This window comes from Laccaria bicolor, genomic scaffold (assembly GCF_000143565.1).
Source record: "Laccaria bicolor S238N-H82 LACBIscaffold_1 genomic scaffold, whole genome shotgun sequence".
NCBI classification, from domain to species: domain Eukaryota; kingdom Fungi; phylum Basidiomycota; class Agaricomycetes; order Agaricales; family Hydnangiaceae; genus Laccaria; species Laccaria bicolor.
Window position 1 is genome coordinate 538620 of NW_001889872.1, and position 25636 is coordinate 564255.

The 25636-nt window shown below is 48.4% G+C and overlaps 9 protein-coding genes across 9 annotated transcripts; 5 read left to right on the forward strand and 4 right to left on the reverse strand.

The window, feature by feature from the left end:
- Nucleotides 1–45: 45 nt before the first annotated feature.
- On the reverse strand, nt 46–2047 carry LACBIDRAFT_243679 (uncharacterized protein; the record flags this gene model as incomplete). Its single annotated transcript, XM_001873841.1, has 5 exons — nt 46–855; nt 889–1272; nt 1323–1584; nt 1632–1875; nt 1927–2047. The coding sequence occupies 5 exons, from the start codon at nt 2045–2047 to the stop codon at nt 46–48; spliced, it is 1821 nt and encodes a 606-aa protein (XP_001873876.1).
- Nucleotides 2048–2162: 115 nt separating this feature from the next.
- Nucleotides 2163–2877, forward strand: LACBIDRAFT_187180 (uncharacterized protein). Its single transcript, XM_001873228.1, has 6 exons — nt 2163–2184; nt 2243–2435; nt 2482–2502; nt 2554–2630; nt 2684–2703; nt 2752–2877. Exons 1-6 carry the CDS (start codon nt 2180–2182, stop codon nt 2769–2771), a joined length of 336 nt encoding a protein of 111 aa, XP_001873263.1. The 5' UTR covers nt 2163–2179; the 3' UTR covers nt 2772–2877.
- A 3907-nt stretch (nt 2878–6784) lies between these two features.
- LACBIDRAFT_300818 (uncharacterized protein) lies at nt 6785–7115 on the reverse strand (the record flags this gene model as incomplete). Its single annotated transcript, XM_001873842.1, has 3 exons — nt 6785–6853; nt 6902–6984; nt 7034–7115. The coding sequence occupies 3 exons, from the start codon at nt 7113–7115 to the stop codon at nt 6785–6787; spliced, it is 234 nt and encodes a 77-aa protein (XP_001873877.1).
- A 119-nt stretch (nt 7116–7234) lies between these two features.
- Nucleotides 7235–10928, forward strand: LACBIDRAFT_291552 (uncharacterized protein; the record flags this gene model as incomplete). Its single annotated transcript, XM_001873229.1, has 8 exons — nt 7235–7413; nt 7468–7539; nt 7610–7832; nt 7883–8090; nt 8155–8187; nt 8240–9391; nt 9446–9903; nt 9957–10928. 8 exons carry the CDS (start codon nt 7235–7237, stop codon nt 10926–10928), a joined length of 3297 nt encoding a protein of 1098 aa, XP_001873264.1.
- Nucleotides 10929–11207: 279 nt separating this feature from the next.
- LACBIDRAFT_320618 (uncharacterized protein) lies at nt 11208–11848 on the reverse strand (the record flags this gene model as incomplete). Its single annotated transcript, XM_001873843.1, has 4 exons — nt 11208–11320; nt 11455–11589; nt 11705–11810; nt 11840–11848. The coding sequence occupies 4 exons, from the start codon at nt 11846–11848 to the stop codon at nt 11208–11210; spliced, it is 363 nt and encodes a 120-aa protein (XP_001873878.1).
- A 2145-nt stretch (nt 11849–13993) lies between these two features.
- LACBIDRAFT_167309 (uncharacterized protein) lies at nt 13994–14841 on the forward strand (the record flags this gene model as incomplete). Its single annotated transcript, XM_001873230.1, has 2 exons — nt 13994–14038; nt 14098–14841. Coding segments are annotated over 2 exons (789 nt in total), but the record flags the coding sequence as incomplete, so codon positions are not given.
- Nucleotides 14842–16110: 1269 nt separating this feature from the next.
- LACBIDRAFT_300822 (uncharacterized protein) lies at nt 16111–18000 on the reverse strand (the record flags this gene model as incomplete). The annotated part of the gene is made up of 13 exons (XM_001873844.1): nt 16111–16369; nt 16423–16505; nt 16559–16835; nt 16889–17026; nt 17086–17236; nt 17290–17349; nt 17402–17445; nt 17499–17602; nt 17649–17690; nt 17743–17748; nt 17798–17851; nt 17907–17914; nt 17964–18000. The coding sequence occupies 13 exons, from the start codon at nt 17998–18000 to the stop codon at nt 16111–16113; spliced, it is 1263 nt and encodes a 420-aa protein (XP_001873879.1).
- Nucleotides 18001–18132: 132 nt separating this feature from the next.
- Nucleotides 18133–20769, forward strand: LACBIDRAFT_300823 (uncharacterized protein; the record flags this gene model as incomplete). The annotated part of the gene is made up of 4 exons (XM_001873231.1): nt 18133–18147; nt 18201–18274; nt 18320–20555; nt 20614–20769. 4 exons carry the CDS (start codon nt 18133–18135, stop codon nt 20767–20769), a joined length of 2481 nt encoding a protein of 826 aa, XP_001873266.1.
- Nucleotides 20770–21573: 804 nt separating this feature from the next.
- NFE16201 (chromatin remodeling complex protein) lies at nt 21574–24981 on the forward strand (the record flags this gene model as incomplete). Its single annotated transcript, XM_001873232.1, has 12 exons — nt 21574–21704; nt 21769–21944; nt 22006–22080; nt 22142–22169; nt 22224–22541; nt 22600–22868; nt 22917–23205; nt 23268–23610; nt 23669–23985; nt 24038–24629; nt 24684–24797; nt 24853–24981. The coding sequence occupies 12 exons, from the start codon at nt 21574–21576 to the stop codon at nt 24979–24981; spliced, it is 2781 nt and encodes a 926-aa protein (XP_001873267.1).
- Between the last annotated feature and the right edge of the window lie 655 nt (nt 24982–25636).

Consider the following 25636-nt stretch of genomic DNA (forward strand, 5'->3'; position numbering starts at 1 on the left):
TATGACTGAACGTCCCGCTTTTTCTGTTTCTGCAAATCCTTCTTCCTAGTAGTCAGTGTCACCCGCTATGGAAGACGTAAGTACCGCGTCTAAACTTATACCGAATTTACTTACCTCAATCTCCTTTTTCTTCTGGCTGTACTTCATCTTCTCGTACAGTTTCTTTTGCTTGTTGCTCATCATCATTTTGTTCATGTCCTTCTCTCCATCTTCGACGCCATCCGTGATAGGTTTCTTCATCTGTTTCTTATTCAATTTCTTGACCTTGGCTTCAAACGTCCCGTAATCAACGCCAGCCGCTTCTGCCGCCAGTTCAGCTGCTCGGAGCTCAACGGGGTCCCCGGTCACAGCCTCCACGGCCGCTTGGACAAGACCACCTTGATCCTCTTCATCTTCTTCGCTAACCTCATCGGCCTCTGATTCTGATTCTTGCTCCACACCGGAAGGCCCTAGAGGGCCGGCAGCGGGATCGTACGCGCCTTCATACTCGCCAAATGGGCTAAGATGTGGTGGTAGCGTTTTGCCTTGGCCATAAGGCCCCTCAAGCAAAATCTTGCCAGAATTTATGCAGTCAACTATCCACTGGGGCTGAACATACTTCCTACGAAGTCTCAATTCGCGCTGAGAAGGTGATTCTTCTCGCCCCACCAATGGTCTATCGATGATGACATGAGTGATTGTCTCATCAGTCTCCTCAAAAGGGGATCCGCTGCCAAACGAGGCAGACCAACCTATTTTTCCACCGAAACTCCGTACCATGAACTCGAAGATTGGCCGAGACACTTCCCTTGATAGGAAAAAGGTATATGGCGAGAAGAGCGAAGTTGAAAGGGACTGTGGTAATGATGATATTAACTGTAGAGTTGGAAGTTCAGTAGAAACAGAAACCCCTGGGTTGGATAGCGAGGCTTGGGAAATAAATTCCTCTTCAACTTCTGTTGTTGCCGTTTCTGGATTTGACATTTCCACATCTGGGTCATGCGTACTATGCGACGCTTCGATATTTTTGATAGTTTGGCGAACATCTTTTGTTGAGATTTTTCGTCCGTCGAGTTCCACCGCCTTGGCCCTCGAAGGTTGAGCAGCAGGCTGAGTGATGTCCTGAAGGCTAAACGCGCCGATACCAGCAGCACTTTCATCCTTTTTTGCATCCAGTGGAGGGGGGTAGACAAGACCCGCATCAGTGTAAAGTTTGAACAGTATGAAGCCGAGGAGTGTCTGATATAATTCCAGGAAGGTTAGCATTACACGAACGTCTACATCCGCCGGGATCTTGAAACCAGATCAAAAAGCGTTTTCAGGAAGAACATCGTCAGACGCACGTTTTGGGTAAACTGGTAGGGCACCAGCCATGTGACGGTCTGATCCATGATTTCTGCTTGGTAGTAAACGCCTTTGATCGAAAGAAAGACTTTGCGAAGTGATTGCGATCGCATGATGTACAACTGCCATTCTGCCGCAAGTCGGGAACAGTTCTCCATGAGTTCTGGTGGAAGGCGCGTAGTTGTTGGGAGGGAGGCAAAGAGAAAAACCATGCAGAGCGCGTCATCTATATCTCGCACAGCATCGATAAATGTTGGATAGCTAAAATAATCAGCCTTGACAACTTGAAAAAGAGGTAGTAGACGTACCGTTCTTTAATGATATGATCGAGACGATATATAGGTTTGTTTTCTTCCAAATTCTTAGCGCTACTCCATTCCCCCCGTCCAAGAGCCCGAGAGAGCTTTTTCGCAAATGCCTTGTGTTCTCGTAGCTTCTTTAAGACCGGCTCATGAGCAAGATAAGCAATATCTTTCGCATAGTAGAAGGACGTTGGGGCTGAAGACCCTTTGTTTGCACGCTTCCGGCTTCGTGGTTCGCGAGGGAATATCCCTAATGCGTCGTTCAAGCGTCAAAAAACACTGTACGAAAATCGAGACGCACCTTTCAGAATGCATAGACGGCGAAAATCAGCCAGTGAACATTGCAGCTTCTTGATGGCAGAAGTACGAGTAACATAATTTTTAGCAGCACCTGCCTTACCCTTCTGCTTTAGACGACCCATCGTTGTGGTTAAGCAATGATCAAGGTCGTGAAAGTTTCTGAATCTATTTGGCTACTCGTGCTGGACCAAACAAAAGTTACTTTCGTTCATCTTGCTCAAGATTGTGATTGTGCTCTTCGCCAACATACGAAAATGAGGTTGATTCTGTTGAATGTTTATTTGGAATTAGCTGACAGTGCACTCCAATCTTTCCAGTCAATACGTTCATGTCCCCAAGTCCGAATTGGACGAAGCACAGTTGCGACAACTAGAAGAACACGAGATCTCTCAAGGGCCATTGTCAGTCCTACAGCAGGCTGTGCGGAACCACGCGCAAGTGCTCATATCTCTTCGAAACAACAAGAAACTGTTGGCTCGTGTGAAAGCTTTCGATAGGCATAGCAACATGGTAAATGTCCCCCTTGCGATGTTTCCATATACTTAAACTTTTCCAGGTCCTAGAAAATGTGAAAGAGGTCTGTCCGTTGCTAGATTCATGAAAAGTCGGTGCTAATATTTTAGTTCAGATGTGGACAGAGGTGCCAAAGGGGAAGAACAAGAAACCCGTGAACAAAGATCGTTTCATCAGCAAGATGTTCCTTCGGTATGGTTCTTTGCCAGAACAACTTTGCTCATCTTAATTTTCTCCTTTCGTAGGGGTGATTCCGTAATTCTAAGTTAGCAGACCATGCCTCTTGAGACTTTTAAACTAATCCCCATTTCAGTTCTACGCAATCAGGCATAATGGGATTCCCATTGTTTGTATTTCCCCGGTCGCTCTGCGACTTTGTGTCCTCTAGCATCAGCGCTGTATCTACACTTTTTAGTAGAATCTGTTACGCGACTCTTCCATGATACGCTCTTCAATTTGCCGAATCACTTCAAAAATGGCTCCAAGTGCCACCCAACCAAAACTTTGTGCCCCAAAGACCTTGCCTTTTGACAGAGACAGGTTCCATGCCAGCCAAACCTTTTCCAAGCAATCTTCAAGGGGTGTGTCGTCATCCTCCGGAGACCATTCCTCTCTGATACCACGGATCAGAACATCCGTTTGCTCCCTCAACTTTGACATCAGGTCTTTACGCTTGCGCGGTTGTGAGCTCTTCTGAATGATTGTCCCGATGATGGCTTCCTCCTCAGAGAGATGGGCAGTTCGAGCATGAGAGAGCGTGTTGGCGGCACAAATCATCTGCAACTCTGATGAGTACCGACTGAAAAGATCGTTTGTATAGTTCCACATTTCCTCCACCCAAGGTTCTTCGGGATCGATAAAATCTCCCACGCGCTCTTCGACAGCAATCAGGAGTGGATCATCATCGCCCAGATTCAAATCTGTGAGGTCTGGTAGGGTCTCGGCGGCTCTCCTGTTATTTCGCCTGGCCGTCCGCCGTTGTCTACGGGGTTGATCTCTTATTTGGTGGTCGGCGGGAAGTTCGATAGCTCGGAAGAGACGTCCGATTGCGCGTTGACTAGGATAAAAGTTACCTGAGTCCGGATTGATTGTCTCTGGGGCATTCCAGTCAGGCTTCATGCGGTGCTTGAGCTTTGGGATTTTGTCCAATGCTACGGGCTGACCAGATTTGGGATAATCTACTGCGTCGCTATGTAGGTTCGCCAGCTCGATGCAATCCCGGTCGTGGATACCTTGCGGGCTCTGATCCGCGATGATTAACCAGTTGATTGCAATGATTCCGACGACCTAATCAAAGATATTCGAGGTGAGTAATCATTATTGAGAAAAAACTGGACCCGTACATCAGAATTGATGTATTGCATAACAAACTCTGCGACGTCCGCCATAGTGCTAGGTCGATCCAAGAGGTTTTTAGGAGCTGGATTATACGATGCAGGTTCGCGAGGAGATATTTGAAAATCCGCAAGTGGTCCATCCAAAGGAACCAGGTTATACACGTCGCCGTCTAAGTCACCACCACCTAGACAAGTTGACAATGGCCTCTCTCCTGTGCACTGTGAAGTCAATGATGCAAGAATGACAACAAAGGGTGAATGTTTCACCTAAGATACTGAAAACCACAGTGTTGGCCAAGGACTCCTTCTCGAAGCAAGAACCAAGGGGAGGTCTTCCTATTGCTGTTGCAAGCTGAACATCTCCAGGATGTATTGTGGGGGATCGGGACACCAGGACTTGTCCTTCAAGGTAAAGGGTCCCACCAGTGATGGGTTTGATGCAAGCAAAAATTTGACCTGGCTGAAGGAACTTATGTACATCTGCCACTCCAACCAATGTCCAGGCGCCTGGGATTGGAATCCGTGCATGGTTCTTGAGGAGTCGGAGGATATGGTTGATTGCGTATTCCAACATCTTGTCGTAAAATTTATTGCCTGGCAGACTATCAATCCCAATCTTCTCCAAGTTGTGCAACACAGATGGCAGTCGGAACGACGTTCCAAGGCCATAACTTTCAAGCAACTTGGCGGCCTTCGCAAGACACTCCGTGGAACTGTGGGTCTCCTTTACAGCTTGATCCTGATAGCTTTCGAAGACCTCATAAGGAACCCCAAGACCTTCCAGGAGCATAATTAGTGGTCGATTTAGAAAGTAAGGTCCAGGTCGGTCAAAAGCCCGCGCTATTTCCATCTCCCTGGACTCCGGCGCCTCAAATTTAATCATCGACGGTCTCAAACAGACCGCACGTCCTTGAAGACCGTGGTCTACGGACAACATACCCTTTGATCCCATAAAGCGCACTTGAAATGCTCGAGGGAAGTCCCTCCGACGACCCCGCTTTCGCCGTGTTGAAGCCGTCAATTGTAACCACATCTCACGGGCCATTTCCTTTGATATGGTCCCAACTCCATCAGTGAAGACATACTTTTGGTCCGTGGTGGCTATGTCGGGGATATGAAAAATCTCCTCGACCTCAACTGACACCGACGCGTCCGTGGCAGTGAATGCTTGAGACAACCTTGCGGCATATCGAGCTGGACAATATATAAGTTTGGGATCGAACTCGAGGTTTTCAAAGGTTCCTATTTTTTGGATGATAGTTTCCGCTGTAACCAGGCCTTGTTGGCTGTCGCGGAAGGGCTTCACAAACCTTTGCGAAAATCAACTTCGTTGCTCAAGAGGTTATTTCAACTTACCAAACTGCATGTTCCTTCAATGCCGACTGAGAATACGCAAGAAAATAGAACGTTCTTCGCGCGATCGTGAGCCCTTGAAGCAAGAATGGGCCTACTCGAGCCCGAATGAAGGCCGGTCCATCAACTTCTCTATCAAAACGATACTGCAAGCGCCCCTCGTCGACAAAGCTAACACGCAAAAAAGATTCCTGATGAATAGCATCGAACGAGCGTACGATTCGGTTTGAGCGCTCGGGAAATGGCCCCTCCAAAAACATTGTGGTTGGCGTAATGATAACATGGAGTGCCTCATACAAACTTCCTTCTGTAGGTTTTAGGGAAGGAAGATTCTTTTGCTTCTCATACTCTATTTCTGAAGAGAGAAAGCATTGGGTGACACCTTGATCACCTTCATATTCTTCGACGGGGTTCCGAAATAATGCCCTAGCGCGGGGTGCAAAATAACGAAGTAGTCCGGCGGCGTATTCCTTCCCGTTCGCTCTAATGACTCGCCTGACCTCTGGCATGAGATCAAGCAGTTCCCTCGCATCAACACCCATGCTTCTCAGAATAGCTTCAATTTGGAAGGACACAGACCAATCAAATCGCCTTTGCCAGTCCTGCAACTCATCCATCGCCACCTGTGAAAAAAGGCCACGACGAACAACCGGACACTCGTAGTCTTGAATGTTATGAAGTTGGGCAACGAGGCTCAGGTCGCGGAATTTTTGTAGGTCATCGAAAGAGGCGCAGATAAGGCGGATTGCAAGTGAAGCGTATGGGGCAACTCGCTCATGGTCGAGGATTGGAAGAAAGGAGAGACGTTGACGAAAGCTTCCTCCAGTTCCTTCACATTCGTAGGTTGGAGGTTGGTTGAGGGAAAGGAAAATTACTGGAGTTTCCGATAGATATGTATGAGCTGAGATTGCAAGGAGTTGAGAGAATCGTATTGCGATGACATAGGTGTCAGAGCTTTGACGGAGCTTTATACGAAGTTCCCTCCGTTCATCGTCAAAGAAAAGTCCGCATCGCCCTGCACACTGCGTCTCCGATTCGATAGAGAATGCGTCATCCCTGCACTCCCATCCAAACTGCAATACCCGGATGGATACCCTGGACGCATTTAGCTGAGCGGCCCGCCGCTCCTTTTCCTGGATAACTCGCGGATCCACGTAAGGAAGAAGTCGTATACTCTCAAGAACATCCGCACGACCAGAAGGATTTCGGCTAGCTTGGAAAGTGACCCTTTTATTTCTCAGAGCAAATGTTTTCCTTGTCGGTGTACCGAATAGGGATAGAAACAGATTTCCGCATTCTCGCGTGGGCAAGGTCAGAGATCCTGTACCACCATGGGCTCTAATACCCCGTTTATCTCTGTGGAGATGGACATGAAAGTTGAAACGTGCAAGACTATTGTGTTCTGCAAAATCAGGACCATGGAGAACTTGGGCTAATTGGTGTACAATCTCGACTTGGTTGGAAAGAAAATTAATGTTACGCATGAACACCTCCATGAATGAAGAGCAAGGACGTCGTCTTGAAGAAGAGGGGAGTATATGTTTAGACGCCGAGATTAGGTCTGATGACTGAGTGCGCGGTTGCGAGGAAAGGTATCAATTAGGGATCTAAGAAGACCCGCTTTAAATACGGAGCGAGTTGCCGATCACATGGGGCTCAGCGCAACTGAGGAAGAATTTGACGCATTTCACGGCGAGCCAATGTGAGTTTATCCTGTATTAATAGCTGAGGAGCCGTATGAGAAAATGTTTTGCTAAGAAGAAGAGGACATACGACATCAGTCAAGTGTCTGTTCCGCTCAAATTCACTCCGGACCCAAGCAACGGTCTCTCTCCTCGTCACGGGATCTGGAAGAGCTGAAAAGGCATTGAGCAGATAAGCAAGGATGTAGAGCGAGCGACACACAGCGAGAGGCGCGTAAGATGCAGCGATATAGATTGAGGACCTGCTGTTTGAGGATGAAATGCTTGAGGGTGGGGAGGGACATGAGAGAAAAAGAATATCAGGTAAATAATTACAACTTGAATGTTACGAGACTGTTACCACCACTACATACCTTTGCCACCACTACATTTGCCACACCTGCTTTGCAACCAAACCATCATCATGTCCACTCCACCTTCTCCCAAAATCTTACACCTTCTCCCCAATGAACCCACAAATCCCCCTCAGTCCCACCCAAAATCTCAAATCCGAATATACACCCGTCCTCAGCTGCTCGCCCTCCACAGCTCTCCACTCGTCAAACTTCCACCAAACATGCCTGAGCTGAAGCATTGGTTTGGGTTTGTATTTGGAACTTTCTTTCTTTCTTTCTCCTCTAAACATCCATCTTTCAGCTCTGAAAATGAGCAAATGCTTTCCAAGAAGGAATCAGAGCCCCCAACTTCTGCTACGGCAAGAGAACGACGGTAGCTTTGAATTACTTTTCTTTGGCCACGCTTATAATTTATCTTGTCAGTTTCAAACGTGACCTTCAAGAGGATGGAGGTTTCTATTCCCTTCCCCCTCTCTGATTTTCGTCACTCACACCTCTCGTTTCCTAGATGCCTCTTCTCGACCGTCTTTTCGTTCAACACTTTCTCAGCCTTCGCAGATGGGTAACTTCAAGCACCAGTCACTTCGCGACAGAGACAAGGACCGCGAAAAAGATGGAGAGAAAGAACGAGAGAGAGAGAAGGATGGTCATGAACGTCTGCGGCATGTTCGTTGCTTACTCCCGTGCAAGGTGATACACTACTGAACTCTGTGCAGCTATCAGATAAATATGACAGAGATCGGCTTGCTCTTCCTATGTCCAATTCTAGGGGTAAAGAAAGAGATACGGCACCACACTTGGTTGCCACAGCCTCGAACAGGGCAACCACCCAACCGCAGTCTTCAAATTCCGCTTCTCGACGTGCGGAAATCAGGGAAGCTGCCAAAAAGAAAATTGGCGAAGCAAGCGAAGACTGGAGAAGAGGTAGATTCGATAGTCCATTTATTTGACCTGTATGCTAATTGAAGTCTGAACGTCTTGTTCGCAGGTGCTGAGCCTCCACGCAATGCTCGAGAAGATCGTGAGTCGAACATGTAATCAAATTGAAACACCATTGCTGACCAACTTTCAAGGGTCCGATACTAGCCGCAAGGAACGCGACGAACGCGCTCGTTCTCGGCCTCGCGACTCTTCAAGGATTAGGCGCGATCCCTCTATCTCTGCAAAAGAGCAGCGAGACCGTGAGGATGGGCGGGAAAGAGGGTCACGAGCGGACCGTGGTCGAGATGACCCACGGCGAGAGAAGGAGGATAATGGACGCGACAGAGATTTAGAGAAAGATTTTGATGATGATCCCCGTCGCTGGCGGGATGATGGCAAACGCGATGAGAGGATGGCGGCCAAACGAGGCGAACGTGATCGGGACCGCGCACGTGATAAACCCGTTCATGAACAGGGTGGATCAAGTGATCGTCGTTGGACTGCAGGTGAAGATAGAGATGGACGTTATAAACGACAACCAATGCGCGACAAACGGGAAGACGCCAAAGAAAGAGAGGACCGGGGGGGCCGAGATCGAGAGAAAGAGCCTGCCTGGATGGATACCTATGTTCCCAGCGAAACAGGACCAGGCATACTTGGTGGCAAGGGAGACGCCGGCGAGCTCGACGGGATACAGGCTTGGAAGAGGGGTATGAAGGAGAAGGAAGAGCAGGAAAAGGCATCTTCGGGCTTTCTTGAACAAGAGAACGTATCGGCGGCTCCAGAGGCGGCTGAGAAACAGCTGGATGAAATTCAGTTATTCAAGTTGATGATGAAGAGGGAGGAAAGCAAGAGAACACAAACAGATAGCGGAACAAATGACCTACCGGCTTCAACATCCGCAGAAGGCACTTTTTGTTCTTATCAAGGTTTTCTTCAAACTAATTGGTCTTTTTTTTACTCCGTAGCTCCCACTGCGGAAGGTCAAGATAAAGCTGATGCACAGCAGCCTCGGCTTACACTTCCGTCCCGTGCTGCTTCCCATCAAACTGGTCCTCCGACAATCAAGTCTGATGTCATCCATCAGTCCCAGACGTTTACAAGCACCGAGGAGATTCCCTCTAACCAGCTGAACGTTGCACCTGTCCAGCCAGATAGCCTCGTTAACACAGAGCAACGCTTGTCCGAAGCTTCCCAACCTGCTTTCAATCCTCCTGCTGGCTCTCGTCTTCTCGCGTTTGCTCGTACGGCGGCCAAATCTCCTGCAACACTTGGCCAAATTGGCAACGGCCAGCCCCAGAACGGTATGTTACGCTTGCATTTATATAGGAATTTGCATCTCTACCCTTTTTTGACAGGCACTGTGCAATCTCCCGAAGCAGATCATATTTCCCGCCAAGGATTTCTGAAGCACGAGCAGCCTAGAGCTACATCTGGCTTCTCGCCTTTCGAAAATCAAAGCCGCCAAACATATCTCATAGACGAAGGCCGGCACCCAGGGAACTCTACAAACTTTCCCGATATTCCTCACAGAGATCGTCCTTCCTTTGCTCCCCAATTCGAGCATACACCCACTGAGTCTAATGCAAATGGATATGTTTCGGCCAAGGGCAGTCGATTTGCCAAATTCTTTGACGGCAAAGGACGAGATCCCTCCGCAACCCAGACCAAACCACAGACGCCGACCGGCTTTTTATCACCATCCCCAAGTCTCGGTCAGAGGCAGGACCAAAGTGGTTTCAATGGTTTGCATGGCAATCACAATGACCCCAGAACGATGGATGACCTTTTTGCAATGCTAAGCAACTCATCCCAGGTAAGCAGAGCCACCTTTGACGTTTCTGTTTTTGGCCAATACGTGACATTTAGGCTCATGGAGGAGGGGCTATCAATCACCCTATCTCGCTATCAAACATACCCCCCAACGTTCAGTTTAATCCCCAGGGACAGAACAACATACACCTAATTCAACAACATCAGCACCAACAACAGCTTCAGCCCAATAATCGTATGGAACCTCTATACGAAAGTCGTCTGGATGATCGTAATTTTGTGCCTGACGGAATGGTGCCTGGCCTTCGACCAGCACCTCCACCCTCTCGAGGTCGTGATAACGGAGGGCCGTTCCCCGAAGCAATTGACGAGGCCATGCAGTACAATTTGCAGCGTTTGGCCCAGCAGCGAGGGCTTGAGGCTTTGTACTCAGTCCCAACGCCGTCTGTTCATAACCAACACAGCGGGAGAGGCAGTGGATTGCCGTTGCAGCAACCCCATTTTCGAGGCGCCCCATCCCCAAACACAAATCAACAAAACGCTTTGCAGAGTAATCATCAGCAACGGCTACCTCCTGGGTTGGCTAATTTGGGTGGGCGTCCGCCACACGAGCCTTCTCAATTCCTTGGTATTCCTGGTATCTCCGGTGCGGGCCTTCACAATAACATCCACACCAATGGTCCGTCTCCCCATCAGCCCTCGTTCAATAATTTCACTTCGGGCGGGAATCTTGGTTTCGGTGGTCCACAGATTCGTGCAACTTTTCCGGGAGGACACCAGACCTCAAATACTCTCCATCCACATGCCAGCAATATTGATCCTCGCTTGGCGAACCAAAGTCTTTTGGGAAATAATATCGGTACTCGCGGAGTTAACCCCGGGTTTCTGCCTCAACAAGGCCCTAGTGCACAGCTGCAAGGTCCTCACCTGGGAATGCGCCCACAACAACAACCTCATCTGCTTCCTCATATGATGCCGCACCTTCTTCCCCCTCACCTCCAACAGCAAGGGCATCCTGGCCCCAATGATTTGATGGCGTTACTCTTGAGTGGGTCTCACAGAGACTGACGAGCATTGAGGTCGTTATCGCCCGAGCGAGGAGCTGTTACCTTCTCTTCATGAAGAAATCTCTCTTCCGTCAATCATCAATATTCGTTTCCCTCCCTCGCAGCTCCGATAATCTTCCGTTCATAACTCTTCTGCCTAAGCGTCACTTGAAATAAGATACACTTGATATTCTGTACCACTTGTCCAGGATATCCCTGAGAATAAGTCTCCGTTCGATCACCTTTCCCTTGACAATATATTCAGTTGGGAATGCACTCTTTCACGATATGCATAAACTAATCACAAGACGATAGGTAGGTCGACCGTCGACGTTCTCTGGATCTGAACCCAACTCTCCATATCAAGAGTGACTGAGTTCTTGGGAGTCGCGACCATGCCGATGTCGGAAAAAACTATTGTAAGGCCAAAAAGTTTTTTCTGACAGAAGCCCAGCAAACTTGACATTGTTCACTACTAGTATAAACAAGATGTCTGCGCGTCTTCCATTGCAGAATGCAATGCCAACGGTACCCTTATGTCGGCGCACTGATCACGGTGACACTCCAGGAAACCGAAGTGTCTCTTCGAAATAGAGTGATCGGGATTGGTGAAGGCGTGGGCCGTTGTCCGAGTCCCTGCGCGCCACTAGAACAGCATCCGCTTCTCGGTAAATCTCCCATGACTTGAATATGGATGCAATAGAAAGAAATTAGCAGGTGCTAATAGTCGAGCACGGAAAGGAATTTTCTTATGTGAGGAGTCTAGGCTTCGAGCTCGAGGAAATGGTACGTACTTACACCCTCCACCAAACGTCCGTTCCTGGTTACGATGCAGGAGATAAATAAGTAATGTCAGGTCCGAAGCACACCAGCGGCTGATGGCGGCGACGAAGAGCGAAATTACCTGTGTACATTTTATCGCCACCTACTTACGCCATGCATTATCGCCGAAAATCACCCACAAACTTCAGAAAACGCTCACGCACTTGGATAGAATTCAAAATACACACACGCCCGTGCAAGATGATTTGTCATTATCGCTGAGTTCAGTGCGAGTACAAGAGCCCCGCCTCCTCACTAAATTTTGAGAAGCGCCAAAGTGTGTAGATCGGTCGGTACTTATGTCGAGGCAAGGTAGCTGGAGCAGGGTAGCCTTCATGAAAATGATGGAATTGACTGATGGAAGAGTTATTCAGAGGGCAATCGAATTCGGGCGCTTGCACGCCGGTGGGCTTCAGGGTGCGGCCTTGAAACAACAGCGACATGCATATTTGCAACAAAATATACAAGGACAGATCGCCTTTATGTCGGAAGAAAAGTAGATACGTCTCGAGTCCCTTGAATGATCTTGAAAGATCCATCGATATTCATCCTTTACGTGCCTGCCTGCCAAATTGATAAGCCCATTTGAACAGAGAACTGACAACTAATTGAGGTAAGTGGATGACATAAGCAGCCAAGGCAGAGTGAATCCTGTCATTCCTCGCCTGCAGGCAGGAAACGTGGTGTACTTGAATCAAAACAGGATCGAATTATGGCCGAAGTTATAGGATAAGCGGCACACGCCTTGTACGCATCGCCTGCCCTTTGTCCTTATCCTTGAAAAGTTGCCTGTTGTTCATTCGACACAACTATTTCTCCACCCATACGGCTCGTTCGTGCAATCCAGTCGTCCAGCTGCAGAGCTCAACGTAGCCTCCTCGGATTCTCTCGGTTTGTTTCGAGCGCTTCCACGGCTTCACGCCTTTGTGTCCCCGACGTAGCGACCACTGCTTGATTTTCAACTCACCCCAGTCATTCATTTGTTCCCCCAGCCTTCCAGCCATACTCCAAGTAATTATTCAGTCTTTAATATCGTCCCCCCAACAAAGGAGCTAACCGTCTTTTTGCTTTGTATGTTTCTCGTCCTTGTCTCGTGGCAGAATCGAGGCTGATTATTTGCAGTCGTATACAGGTCTCACAAGCTCAACTCAACTTGCATCACTGGTGAGAAGCATCGATGCTCTCTAGTATGCAATGATTCTGATGGATGGAAGAACAGAGACAAGGCAGCATTAATTTTTCTCACAACGTTGTTCAAGGTGTGTTTCATTCGCTTCTACGTCATATCAATTTCCATCTCGGGCGCCGGAGCGGGTCAGTGAGCTGTGAATCCATTCTCGAGTCCATGCTGGAATGAAATGGATTGGACTGGCACCGGTTGCTCGCGGATGTTGCTGTCGGGGACTGTGTGTACTGGTGGGCATGAGGCTGGACATAATTGCAGGTTGATTGCAATGATGGTGATTATTTACGTGTGACACTGTGGCCTGATTGGGTGGTGATAAGCAGCAGCGTGACAGATCACACCTTTACGCTTTTATATTCATCCTTGTCCTTTTTCTTCACCTCGTCGTCGAGCTCATCCCACTCTGCGACGACGGTGCCCTCTTTGGGCCTCTTCCCCGACTTTTGCTGCTCGCAGCTCACGACCTGCAACGCTGACCACGACCTTTGCCATTCTTTAGACGCTGTTGCCTGCTAATCACACTCCAGTTGACACACGTTCCATCGTTGTTGTCGCTTTTTTTGTGGAGCAAGTAAACAGCTCGACATCACAATCTTGATACCGTCGACTTCATTGACCGTCAATTTCATCTCTTCCGTGAGTACTCTTCTCTTTCGTCTGTGCCACTCGTATTCGCATATTTGTCCTCGTGTTGTTTGGTCCATTGGTGTAAACCACGCCGCTTCAACAATGCGTTCTCCCCCCCCATGTCTTTCCAAATGTCCTTTTGCATCTCTGACTTTGATTCCCCTTCCCCGCCCAATTTATCTAGTCCAAAATCAATCGTTTCCTCGACCCCCGTAGATCCTCTCGACATGAAAGACGTCTCTGCCGCCTCCAACAGACATTCTCGCAATTCCCTCATCTATCCCAAGAAAAAGCCCTCTCCCCATGGTATATCAAAGTCTCATAAATCTCCTCTACTCCCTGCAAATGCCCCTGCCCGCCGAACTCCTCGTTCCGCCAAAGCTGCTCTTCTCCAGCAACGTCAACGCGGAGCGCAGATTCAAGCCCTTCGTAGGGAGGGCGTCTATCTTGAAGAAGAGTATCGCGAGGAGATTCGGCATTATATGCACGATATGGAGGTCAGCTTAGTGTCACCATGGCCCATCAAAAACCTGCTAATTTTCTTTTGGATATGTAGAGATTTACAATGTCATCAACACAATCAATGGATCAGCAGCCGGAGATCAGGTGGCACATGCGACCGTGTCTTGTTGATTTCCTTGTTGAAATCCACTTCACCTTCCGATTGCGACCAGAAACTCTCTACCTCACACTCAACATTGTGGATCGCTACGTCTCACGACGCATTGTCTACATTAAACACTATCAGCTAGTAGGCTGCGCTGCTCTATGGATTGCAGCCAAGTTCGAAGATGCCAAGGAGCGCGTACCTACGGTGCAGGATCTTGCGCAGATATGTCGGGATACATACGAGGAATCTGCATTCATCCAGATGGAAGGACATGTCCTGTCAACTATTCAATGGACTCTGGGGCACCCTACTGCTGAAGCGTGGCTCCGACTTATGTGTTGCGGTCCGTGTATGGAGGAAGCGAAGGTACAGCACGTCGCTCGTTTCTTGATGGAGATAACTCTCTTCTATCGTGAATTTGTCAAATACTCTCCGTCAACAATCGCCTTGGCAGCCCTCACTTTGGCGAGGTATCTCTGCGGTAAACCTCGTCGGGTTTGGGAAGAAAACGAAGAATGTATCGAGGTTGTTGAATACCTTGATAACCGCTTGGCTATGCACGTCAACGATCTCTCCGAAACGCTTGTCAAGAAGTATTCATACGCCTTCTATTCGAAAGCTGCTACATTCGTTGTTCAACACTATTTGCAGGGTGGCCGCTTCGTTCGCCACACCCTAGCTTCTCTTCCTGTCACTCCCAAGCGGAATTCAGTTTCTGCTGTGAGCACGCCGATGAGTTCAACGACATCTGTTTCCGATATGTCAGATGATATGCCATTGACGCCAACGACACCGGCATTGCCTAGTGATCAGTTCTCGAGCTCCTACTCGTCCGACGACAAGGAAAACGTGCCTTCGTCGTTTGAACCTGTACTAAACAAGCACAGAGTGGAAACCCCTCCAGAACAATTCCTGCCGCATGACTTTGTTGCGTTTGGTCGTCCAGCCCTGCATAACCTGAACATCTCCTCTCCCCGAACGGCATTGATATCATAATGGTAACTTGCGATCTCCGTCGTATATCTGTCACTTCAACTTCTGTTCTCTGTCCAAGACGCAAACAATCCCGCAAAATGTACTACTACTACACGTCGCATCGACAATTCTCTCGCACATTTCTCTGCAACTCAACCACCATGCATCCATCACTTTCCCTTGCAATTGTTTGAATCTCATCATCCGCACTCTTATATCCGGCGAGGCTTACCACCTACCTCAAGGCCTACAGGGGATTTCGGGCGAAAGGTTGGGTCATCTGCGTCACTCGTGAATCTCGAATCTCTCGTGATCATTCTTGATGTAGCAAAGAAGAGACAGTTTTATTTTATCTGCCTTTCAGTCATGAACCGCCCTCCCTCTTTTTCTCCTGTCTGGCTCTTCTCTTGGAGTCATTCGACACCCCCCCCCCAGTCGTAGATACATTCATAGTGCGACTCTTACACTCGTTCCGCTCCCGCCAACCTATGCATCTGCCACTCGCATCGTTTCCCTTTCTTTATTCAATCACTCATTCTTAACAACGCGCATATTTTCTTCCCACCACGATGGGCAGCCCACGCCCACTTTGGCGTTTTCACTATAAAGTATATTTTATTCTTCATTTTATCGTATACTTTCTTTTCATCCCACCCCGCCTGCGGTGCCAACGACCATCAGCATCCCTTTTTTGGTACTCCTTTCACTCCATCACCGTATCCAACTGGTACTTTCAGGCATTTTCTTCCACGTTACTGTCTTTATTTTGTGTCTCAAATCGTTGCAAAACCGTTGTGTCATACATACATCCCGTTGTCGTCCATACATCCCTCACCACCTCCGATCCTTAAGGACTTTTGTTGCCATCGCTGTTCACTAGCACAAAAGATAACCCAAATCTGATAAACATACAAGTGGTCATGCAACCGCTGTCAATACAATGCAGCTGTAGCCACGATCTTTGAAATTATCTGTGTCGAAGTTCTACTCCAAGATCCACTGCCCCCCCTCATTCTTGATAGCGACGGGTCTCTTCTCGTCCAAGCTGATTCGGCCAGCATTCAAAATAGCAGTCGTCAACACAGTGTTAGCTATGGTTGGAAGGCCGTGGTTGTCGTACTCGGAGGGTTGCGCCAGGCCCGCGTTTACACTACGTGCAGCATCGACAAACTTCTCGATCGAAATGTATCCATATCCACGCTGCCCGTCGAAATGCCCCGTCTCCGACGGCGAGTATTTCATACTGTTGGGAAGGCATAAGCATGATCTTCAACAGCAAAGGGAGAAAGGACGCACTAGAATGGATTGTACCATGTTTTTCCTGTCTCGTCGTTAGTGATGTCATAGCCCCGATGCGCTTGGTCGACAGTAATGTCTCCCTACAAGGGCGGATTGAGTTATCTAGCCAAATTACAAATGCAAGCACTCCGACCTTCTCCGCCATATAGTACCACTGTTGCGCTGAGTGCACTCCGGCCTTGAGTGGAGCTGTCCAGCTAGCTGTGTACACTGCAGTACCACGATGAGTCTGGCTCTTGATCGACTGCCAGTCGACCAGGAGTGTGATCGTGTCTTCCGTCTGTGGGACACAGTTATACGGCTCGCTTGTTGCGATTCCGGTCGCAGCACTCGCGACAACGCGGGTGGGTACTGCAATGTCCTGCAGGATCCAGCAGCAAATATCGATATGATGCGAAGATAAGTAGTAACTGTTTGCTAATGTTCCAGCGTGCGTAACCTGTGAGATTCTATGAAGCCTGACCTGATATCCGAATCCTTGCCAGCCCAAGCTCGGAAAGTCTCGAGCTGACTCTTTGGTTGGCTCATCCATGCGTTAAAGAAATTGAATTCGCCCAGGGTTTGCGCCCGCGCCTTGGCATCACTGTAAGCGGGATCGAAGCTGCCATGAAAGTGTAAGTCAACGACGTCAACTTGAACTTTCATAAAAACAAGTCTTGCCGTTTGTGATGCTCTACGAAACACACGACGTTGTGCTTCTTGGCAGCTTCGATGAGGGCGGTGTGGTCGGCCAGCTTTTGGGTGGCTGGTTTAGTGAGTAAAACATGTATACCGCGCTCAATGGCATAAATGGCAATAGGGTAGTGGGTACCTGTAACAAAAGACTTGTCAGGACGGCCACCTGCTGGAAATTTCTCTGCGTACTATCAGGGGTAAAGATGATGGCCGCATCCCCCGGCTTCATCTGATCAATGGCAGCTTTATCTGGTCAGACGTAACTAAATGAACAATGGGTAGAAGGTGAATCGCGACGTACAAGCTTCTGGGTCAACTTTGCCGTCCTTGGGAAATTCCTCAAAGCTGTGAAATTCGGTCACCCAACAGCCAAGGAAAACAAACAAAAAAAAACCTACGAGACATCCATATCTTTATAGGCGCCACCAATGTTCTCAGTGAGATGCTTTCTGATGGCGGGAAACTTCCCGCCGTTAACACCAACCATCCCAAGGTGGTCTACCTGAACAGAAATCAACGAATTTTCGTGCGGGAAAGCATGAATGTACCTTCCCCAGCCTTTTAAGATCAAAAAGGGTGAGTCCGACAACCTGGAAGCTTAGCAATGAGCAGAAAGTTTTGGGAATGGAGCACGAAATCTACCCCAATCTGGCGGGGATGATCAGCTCAAGTCTCGCCGAGGATAGATAGAGTCAACCTTTTTGTCTGATTTTGAAGCACCAGCACCAGTCCACCCTGTGGTATATTCACCCTTGGTTGTTACGTGCTCAACGCCCAATCTCCTGAATAGGGGTCATAGGACTTACCGTGCCACCTGGTAGAGAATGGATGAGATGGTAAGCTGGTGTTTAGAAAAGACGTACACATGAGGACATTGAGCTTAGAAAGATCGGTAGACATGTTAGAAATGTGGGGGGGGATGTAGTTGAGATGAGATGGGGGGAGGGGAGAAATGGTGAAGGTTTTAAACGCGGGAGAACCGGACCGAAAGACTCATCGGACCGATATACAATGCCGCGCCTTGCATAAGCCATGTGGGGCTCAGACGTCAGCAGGTTTCTGACATGCTCTCTTTCCCAATTCTGTTCATTCACAAGTAGCTTTTTTCCACACCACTCTACTCCACTTCTCCGTTCGTTGTACTTGTACTTCTACCTACTCTACATAAAGGTTTGCAAGTCACTCAACCTCATTTGTTAATTGCTGAACGGCCATTTAGAATATCCTCATGCTTCTTAATCATCTTATCTAGCACGTCCGGTATGCTGTCTATGTCCTCGCCCTCTCTCCCAGAATCGGGATTTGTTCCTAGGAAGGAGTTTATCAGAGACCAACCCACCAACCCGAATTACTTTGCACTTCTGGCCCTATCGAGCTCAAATTCAATTCGTCTGTATTCTTTTGCACCTGCCGCTATACATGCTTTTCGTCACCTCTTCGAGGAGCGTGGCATAATCCTTGCTTCCCGTGAGGATACTGAAAACAAATTCTTCGAATTTTCTTTGGACGGAAAGCCTTGGGCGTATCCTAAGGCAATCACTACTGAGAAACTTCTGCTTGATATCTTGGCCGTCATATATAAGTGTGGCTACAGCTACTTGTCGACCATTGATTATGGAAGGGAGCACGATGATCGGCTTGCAATGGCATTTTCAAAGCCAATGTCTTCACCGCTGGCTTTAGCTCGGTCTCCGCCAACTCCATCCTCTCCATTTCCTGATGTGTCTACAAGCCACATTTATGAGCGCTCTAAAGATAAGAGAGTGCCATTTGCATTATCTTTTACTTCTGCAACGTTGTTGCGGGTCATTTCCCCACCCCTTCATCTTACACCTGCAATTTTGCAGGCTGTTCGGGGGTCTTGGCCTCGAGGCGTCGTTTCGGAGAAAAGTGTAGGTGATAACTCATTCGAGTTCAAATTGAAAGGATACAAATGTGGGTATCACTTTCACAATCAGATTCGCTACTCACACCGACCAGGGTTTCAACAGGATACCTTTGCGGAAGATTCCCTTCGCCACATACTCTCGCTACTAACGTCACTTGACATGCACTCCTTTTCACTTCTTGCTTCGATATCACTCACAAGTCGTTCAAGAGTGAAAGATTTGTGGATTTTCACAGGTCCAGCACCACCAGAAGACCCAGCACTTCCTGAGATGCTGGATCATGCCGCTCTAGATGACTCCTTGGTCGAAAGCAGAGGCCTGGGAGTCGAGATAACGACCGGAAGTCGCAGACCACAAATACAGCACCGAAAGCACGCTACCGAGCCCGCTTCTCTGCCCTCTAATCGAACGGAACAACCTACACCTCAAGCCCACCTGCTCCGTAAACCTGCTCCGCGAGCCCAGATTCCCATTTCAGCAGTGCATGACACTGAGATTCAGGATCATGAACCAAGCCCGCCTGTTCATCGTGCTAACCTCCCCAGTACGATATCCAGTGGAATAGAAAATATGACGGGTGTTGGGGCCATCGGTAATCCACCAGCCGTTCTGTACTCCCCCTCTCCATATGATGTCGGGAACCGCATGCTGCCACTTGGGACAGAATCCACATTTTCCAAACCAAGAAACGAAACCCCCTCGCAACGGAGCCGTCCCCATCTACAACCTACGTTTGACCAAGTGAAAACGCTGCCGCTTGCCGTTCCCGGTTCACTGCCTTCCTCGCCACATCGCAAATCACCCATTCAGGATGATAGTGAATCTTATGAACTATCAAGATCGTTACCAGCTCAGCCGCTTCTGAGTCCTGGAGCCTTCAGAGACTCTGCATTTTCTGGTAATAGCGAGAAGAGCTGTGAAACTCCAATCAAATGGCCTGGACCTGCCAATGCGTCGTTAAATCAAGATACCGCATTGAGAAGCAAACAGACGCAGGACCGACAGCATTTCAATGGACCGATATTGCCTGGAGGATGGCAGCCAACGCCTATCGATGAGAAGCTTGAAGAGGACGCAACCCGAAAGTTTGCCACCGTGTCCAAGACAGCTGACGACACTCGTATCCATGAGACGGGGTCGCGTGTTGAATCCCCAGAAGTTATACTACCAGATGCCACTTTGCGCCAGAGTGAGGCTGCGCTGGTGGGGATGACTGCCACCAACAATTCAATGCCTCCAGTTGTTCACCGTGAGAAGACGCCGAAGAAGGAATCGCAGAACTCGGTTGGAGGTGCCAGCGGACAGGGCTGGGTACTAGTCAATGTAGAAGGCGGTAGTCCCATGAGCCAGTTTCAACCGAACACTCCACGTACCCCGTACTCTCCGTCAGGACTCCCATCCGACATGCACGGTATCAATCCGGTCGTCCCCAATGCGAAGGCCATTGTGATCATGGATGCTGTGAACTCAAAGCACAAGAAGAGTCGGTCAGCTTCAAATAATAAGGCAGTTTCAGAGGGTGTAGGTAGCGTTAGGCGGTTCTTCTCGTTAAACAAGAAAAATTCAGTGAGTGAGTTACCCAAGGTACAAGTCATTTTTTGAAGTTGATCAAAGGACATTGTAGAAGAAAACAGTGGAGGAGAGCGACAAGCGGAAGAGGAATGACGAGGAAAGCCAGGTCACGGAGAATACAACGGCCCTGCGTTCCACTCTACGCGGTAAACTACGACTCATCGGCACGTCAGAAGCATCGAGAAAAGAAGATATCACCATTGAGTGAAACGTTACGGAGGGCATGGGTATGATAACTCTTGCATAATTTGATGTTCACATGGCCTTCCACTAAAGTTTATAGCTGATACTCGCTCTAATCACGGACATTCAGGCCTCAGCACTTTTATGACACTCATGTAGTTAACAATCTCAGCGATGGAATGTAAATTTTACGCGTCACGATCACGTGGAATGCCACGTGGTTGAAGGATTGCAGGTTTCTTTGAGATCCAGTCATTAAATTTAATGTGAAAGATGAAGACAACTTTTCTGAGAAATGACATGTGTAGAAACAGAAATTGTTTCTATTATTATAAAATATTCAACCAGGAGGAAAGAAATGTGAAACGAAATTTATGACAGCAAAAGGAGGGATGGACGAAAAAGGAAGGTTTGGGCGTGAGGATCGGGTACCCCGCGACCATGAAGAAAGTAGAGGAGTAGAGGAGTGATGCAGGATGACAGGGCGCAGTGAGCAGCGGGGTTTGCAGGTGGCAGTGGGTGGTGTAGCAGAGGAGATGGAGTGAGAGGAGACAGCGGGGAGGCTTGATGAGACTTGATGTCAAATTATTGTTCAGCACAGGTACTCGCCCTCCGACCAGCCACCTGTCCCTTTGCTTGCCGCTTCCCCATCACCCACTCATCTCTTTCCTCCCACCACGACCACCACTCTTCCCCCTCCCTTCCACCTTACCACCTCCTCCTCATTCTACCTCTCCAACCCATCTGTCTGCTCTGAACGTCTCTTTGTAGTTTCTACCACTACAGAAAATCTCACTCGTCATCCTTTTTCGTCCCTTTTTCTCAAGCTATGCCTACCTGCCGCCGCAAGCGCGTCGTTCTCACAGAACCCTCAGAATCGCTCTTGCAAGCGGGCAAAGCCGACCCCGCCAGACAAGTCTTCTATCTTGAACAGACCGGGGAAATCTTCGAGACATTCGAGTAAGTCTCGACACCGCCCATCCTGTTGTCCACCCGACAGACCAGTTTTGTATTTGCCCCACAGAGCTTATGCGGCTCGAATGTCATTCTATCGACTGAAACAGTTCCAATGCGAGGTCACTGGTAAAAGCGGGCTTGATTATTTCCAGGCCATCGAGAGTGAGCGCCAGGAAGCGCGGACACTACACTCTCGATTTTCCGAACCTCTCAAGCCAGCTGTCCTAAGAGCTGTTCAATGGCGTACGTTTTCAAATCTCTGTCGCGTTGCAACCCACTCATTCATCCGTGGCGTCTACTCCAGAGGTCATGGGCCGTTTAGACCACTTAGTGGAGGCCGTTTATGAACGCTTCAAAGACCGATACTTCAAGAACGAGAGTGCGCACGCTTCGATGCACTTCGTCTCACCGCACATTGCTAACTTTTCCCGAATGTGTAGAAATTCTTGTTGACCTTACAGGAACAAAGTCAGTTATCGTGGTGCTTTTGAAGACCCTTTTTCATTTACCGTCAATCAACAGGTACTATGCTCGTGTCGAGAAAGTCTACCCTCCTAAATACTGCTATGACCTCAAGGCCAGGGATGCACACAAGGACCCCTCTGGTTCCTCTTCCCTTTCTCTCGACGACGATCCACCCCATGTAATTGGGGGTGATTTAAGAATCCCTTCGCAGGACGCTATTTCCCGTGATGATCCAGAACGTTATTACTACTGGGTTCACGTTCTTGAATTAGAAAAGGACAAGAGTCATGAGAAGGGTAAAAGCTCCGCGAAGGGTAGTGAGAAGGACGGAAAAATGATTGGCAGCTTACTTGAGGTTCAATGTGGTATGATGAGGTTTGTACCATCTCTAAGTTGATCTTTGCAAAAACCCGTACTGAATACTTGCCTCCAGTCGTGATCGCCTTTCATTCTCCAAATCAATTCTTCGTCGATTCATCAGGGACTGCGTAGATCGGGAAGCTGCTGTTGCTTCACCTTGGACAGTTAAGCCTACAATAGCTAAACGTTACGGCGTCGACTCTATCATGCCAGAAGAGACCAGAAAAGGTGTTGAAAACATCAAGAAGGGTGAAATCGATAAGAGGAAAAAAGTTTGGGAAGAAAAGGAGGGACCACCAACGAAAAAGCAGAAGAAGATGACTGCAGCTCAGGAAGAACGTGGTGAGTCGTCACTACCAAACGCCCTTGATTAGGCTGAATCCATGTTAGCAAAAACGTTGGCTGTCGCAGTTGAAAAGCGAGAGCGGGAAGCTCACGAGAAAGCTGAGAAGCAACGCGCTGCTAAAGAAGAAGCTGAGCAATTAGCGGCTGAAAAGAAGAAGAAGAAACCCATCCGTTATCCGACAGAAGATCTAGACATTCGCATGGCAGACAAGGACAAAAAGGCAGGAATGAAGTTGAAGAGGCCCGTTGGAAACCGCGCAAACGTGCCATTTAACGACACACCCGGCACCTCTGAGTCATTTCTCATGAGTTGGAATTTTCTAATTGTTTACGGGTCAGTCCATCAATGATTTACATCATTCGAACGTTACTCTAATACCTTCATTTACCCTCTAGTCAACCTCTTCACCTCTCAGTTTTCTCACTCGATGAACTCGAGCATGCTTTACGACACTCCCTTCCTGAGACTCCCTGCTCTCTGCTTGCAGAGGTTCATTCAACACTTATCTACAATCTTCGTACCATAACTTTTCAACGACACAATGCCCTTCTCTCCCTACTTCAAACCAAAGAAACGAGAATAGAGCAGGGGTTAGAGGATGAGAAAATATTTGGTATCACGATCGACCAACTAACAGGGGCCATGGCAGATGTTGGGAACAATTGGGAAAGAGTACCATTAAGGCACAACGAAGGCCGTGATGGATGGGAAGATGCTCTTGTTGGATGTTTGAAAGATGTACGTTTTCTTACTGATCATTGGTAAAGATAGCTCTTACTGACATTGCGGTGTATAGCATGCTACTGTCTCAAACTTCCCCCGCCTCCGTGAAGTACTTACTCAGCTACTTTTTGCGCCTGAAGTTGCTCCCGACGCGCCTTCATCCTCTAGTTCAAGAACTTCTACGCCTACCTCAACTCCTCTCTCAGTCATTTCCCACCCAAGTGAACGCTACTATCATCTACCCCCTGCCGACCGAATTGCAATTCTCGCCTTCATGTGTAATTTAGCCATTTCAAGCAAGGCTATTCACGCACATATGGAACTTTGCGAAGAACAGCTCACATCTCTGCGGAAAGAGAAAATTGAGGTCAATCGTCTTAAGAAACAACAGTACGCGTCAATCATGACTTTTACTTCTCCCTCTCGCTGACCATTGTTCTAGCGTGGAAGAAATGAATGCGCTGGCAGGGGAGACAAAAGGGGAAACAGCTGCCTTGGGCAATGCCATCAACGAGGATGTGGAAATGCGCGACTCTAGTGATCTGTCTGATATCTCGGAAGGAGAATCTGAGACACCCTCCGGAAGGAGAGCATCACGTCAGAAGAAAACGCACGCCCTTGCACATTCAAAAGAGCGGGAAGCCGCAAGAGCGAAACAGGCATCTGTGAAACAAGCCCTTGCGGAGCATCGCCGCCTCGACGAAGAAGTAAACAAGTTGGAACGACGGTTGGAGAGCATTGAACGTGAATTCAGGAAGCTCTTAGGTGCGGTTCGGGTAAAGCCTTTCGGGAGAGATCGGTTCTACAATCGAATCTGGTGGTTTGACGGCATGGGTTCGGCATCACTGGTTGGCAGTGGAGGGGTTACACAGTATGGAACTGGTCGACTCTTCATTCAAGGACCAAGCGAATTCGATCTGGAACTCTTGCAAAAGAGGAACGACGAGGACCTTGAAGAACGTAGAAAGGAGGAGGAGGGTGAAGATGGGATGCTAGGCCCCAACGATTGGGCAGTATACTCGGAGTTGGAAGAGGCACGTACCTTCCGGCTTGAACACAGACTGCCACCCACTTAGCTTATCTATCAGCTCGACGAACTCGTAGCGTGGTTAAACCCCAAAGGCCACCGCGAGCTTGCCGTTAAAACCGCGCTTACTAGGTGGTGGCCCCATATTACTGCAGGAATGCGGAAGCGCATCGCGGTTGGTAGACATCGCGCCAAATGACGGCCAGGGGGCTGACTACTTTTTCATCTAGGACCTCAACACAAATGCAAAGTTACCCGATGCGCGACGCAGCGCTCGAACAAAATCAGCTGCTGGTTATGACGTTACAAGAGAACCGTACATGATGTGGGCCAACCGAAGAGCAGTTAACGCTTCGTGAGGTTGGTGCTGAGCTGAAGTTTGAGACTCCTAGAACACGATGTAGCATTTCAAATTTAGATTTTCAAGGCCAACGTTGATTGCACTCATTGTATTTGGATGGGTGACATTGATGTCCCAATTCAGGGGGAAAAAACCTACGCACGTCACATAGTATGATACAAGGACCACGAAACCTTGATCAGCAGTTCAGTTGAGCAACACGAGAAGTTGATTGGGGCAAACGTGATTTATGGCAATTTGGGTGGAAGTATGAACGCATAAAACCACATTACACGAAATTTGCACAAATATATTCCTCAAACATTTTGGCAGCTTTCCGCGCTATCCTACCAAAGTGAGGGACACAGTTTCCTAGCCACTTAAGCTTTTAATGCCGAGTGCGAGATGATTTTTGCTAGTTCTGAAGCAAAGCGAAACATCAGCTTTCTCCTCTAGATGCACGAATGACCAACTCACGAGGAAGCTTGATGCTTTCTTGAACAACCGTTGCTTCAATCTGGTTGTCTGGATTTGGTGGTATAACAACGACGGAGTTGGAGCGCTCAATGGACCATCCCAAGTCATGGAGGTACGCTTCGAGATTAGGACCTGCATCCGACATGTAGAATCCCAAATTATTCAAAGAACTGGGATCATACCATTGAGGTCCAAGT

Coding starts and splice junctions, on each gene's coding strand:
- LACBIDRAFT_187180 (XM_001873228.1), top strand. Junction 2,631..2,683: donor ATCAGCAAGATGTTCCTTCG/GTATGGTTCTTT, acceptor CTCCTTTCGTAG/GGGTGATTCCGTAATTCTAA. Junction 2,704..2,751: donor GGGTGATTCCGTAATTCTAA/GTTAGCAGACCA, acceptor TCCCCATTTCAG/TTCTACGCAATCAGGCATAA.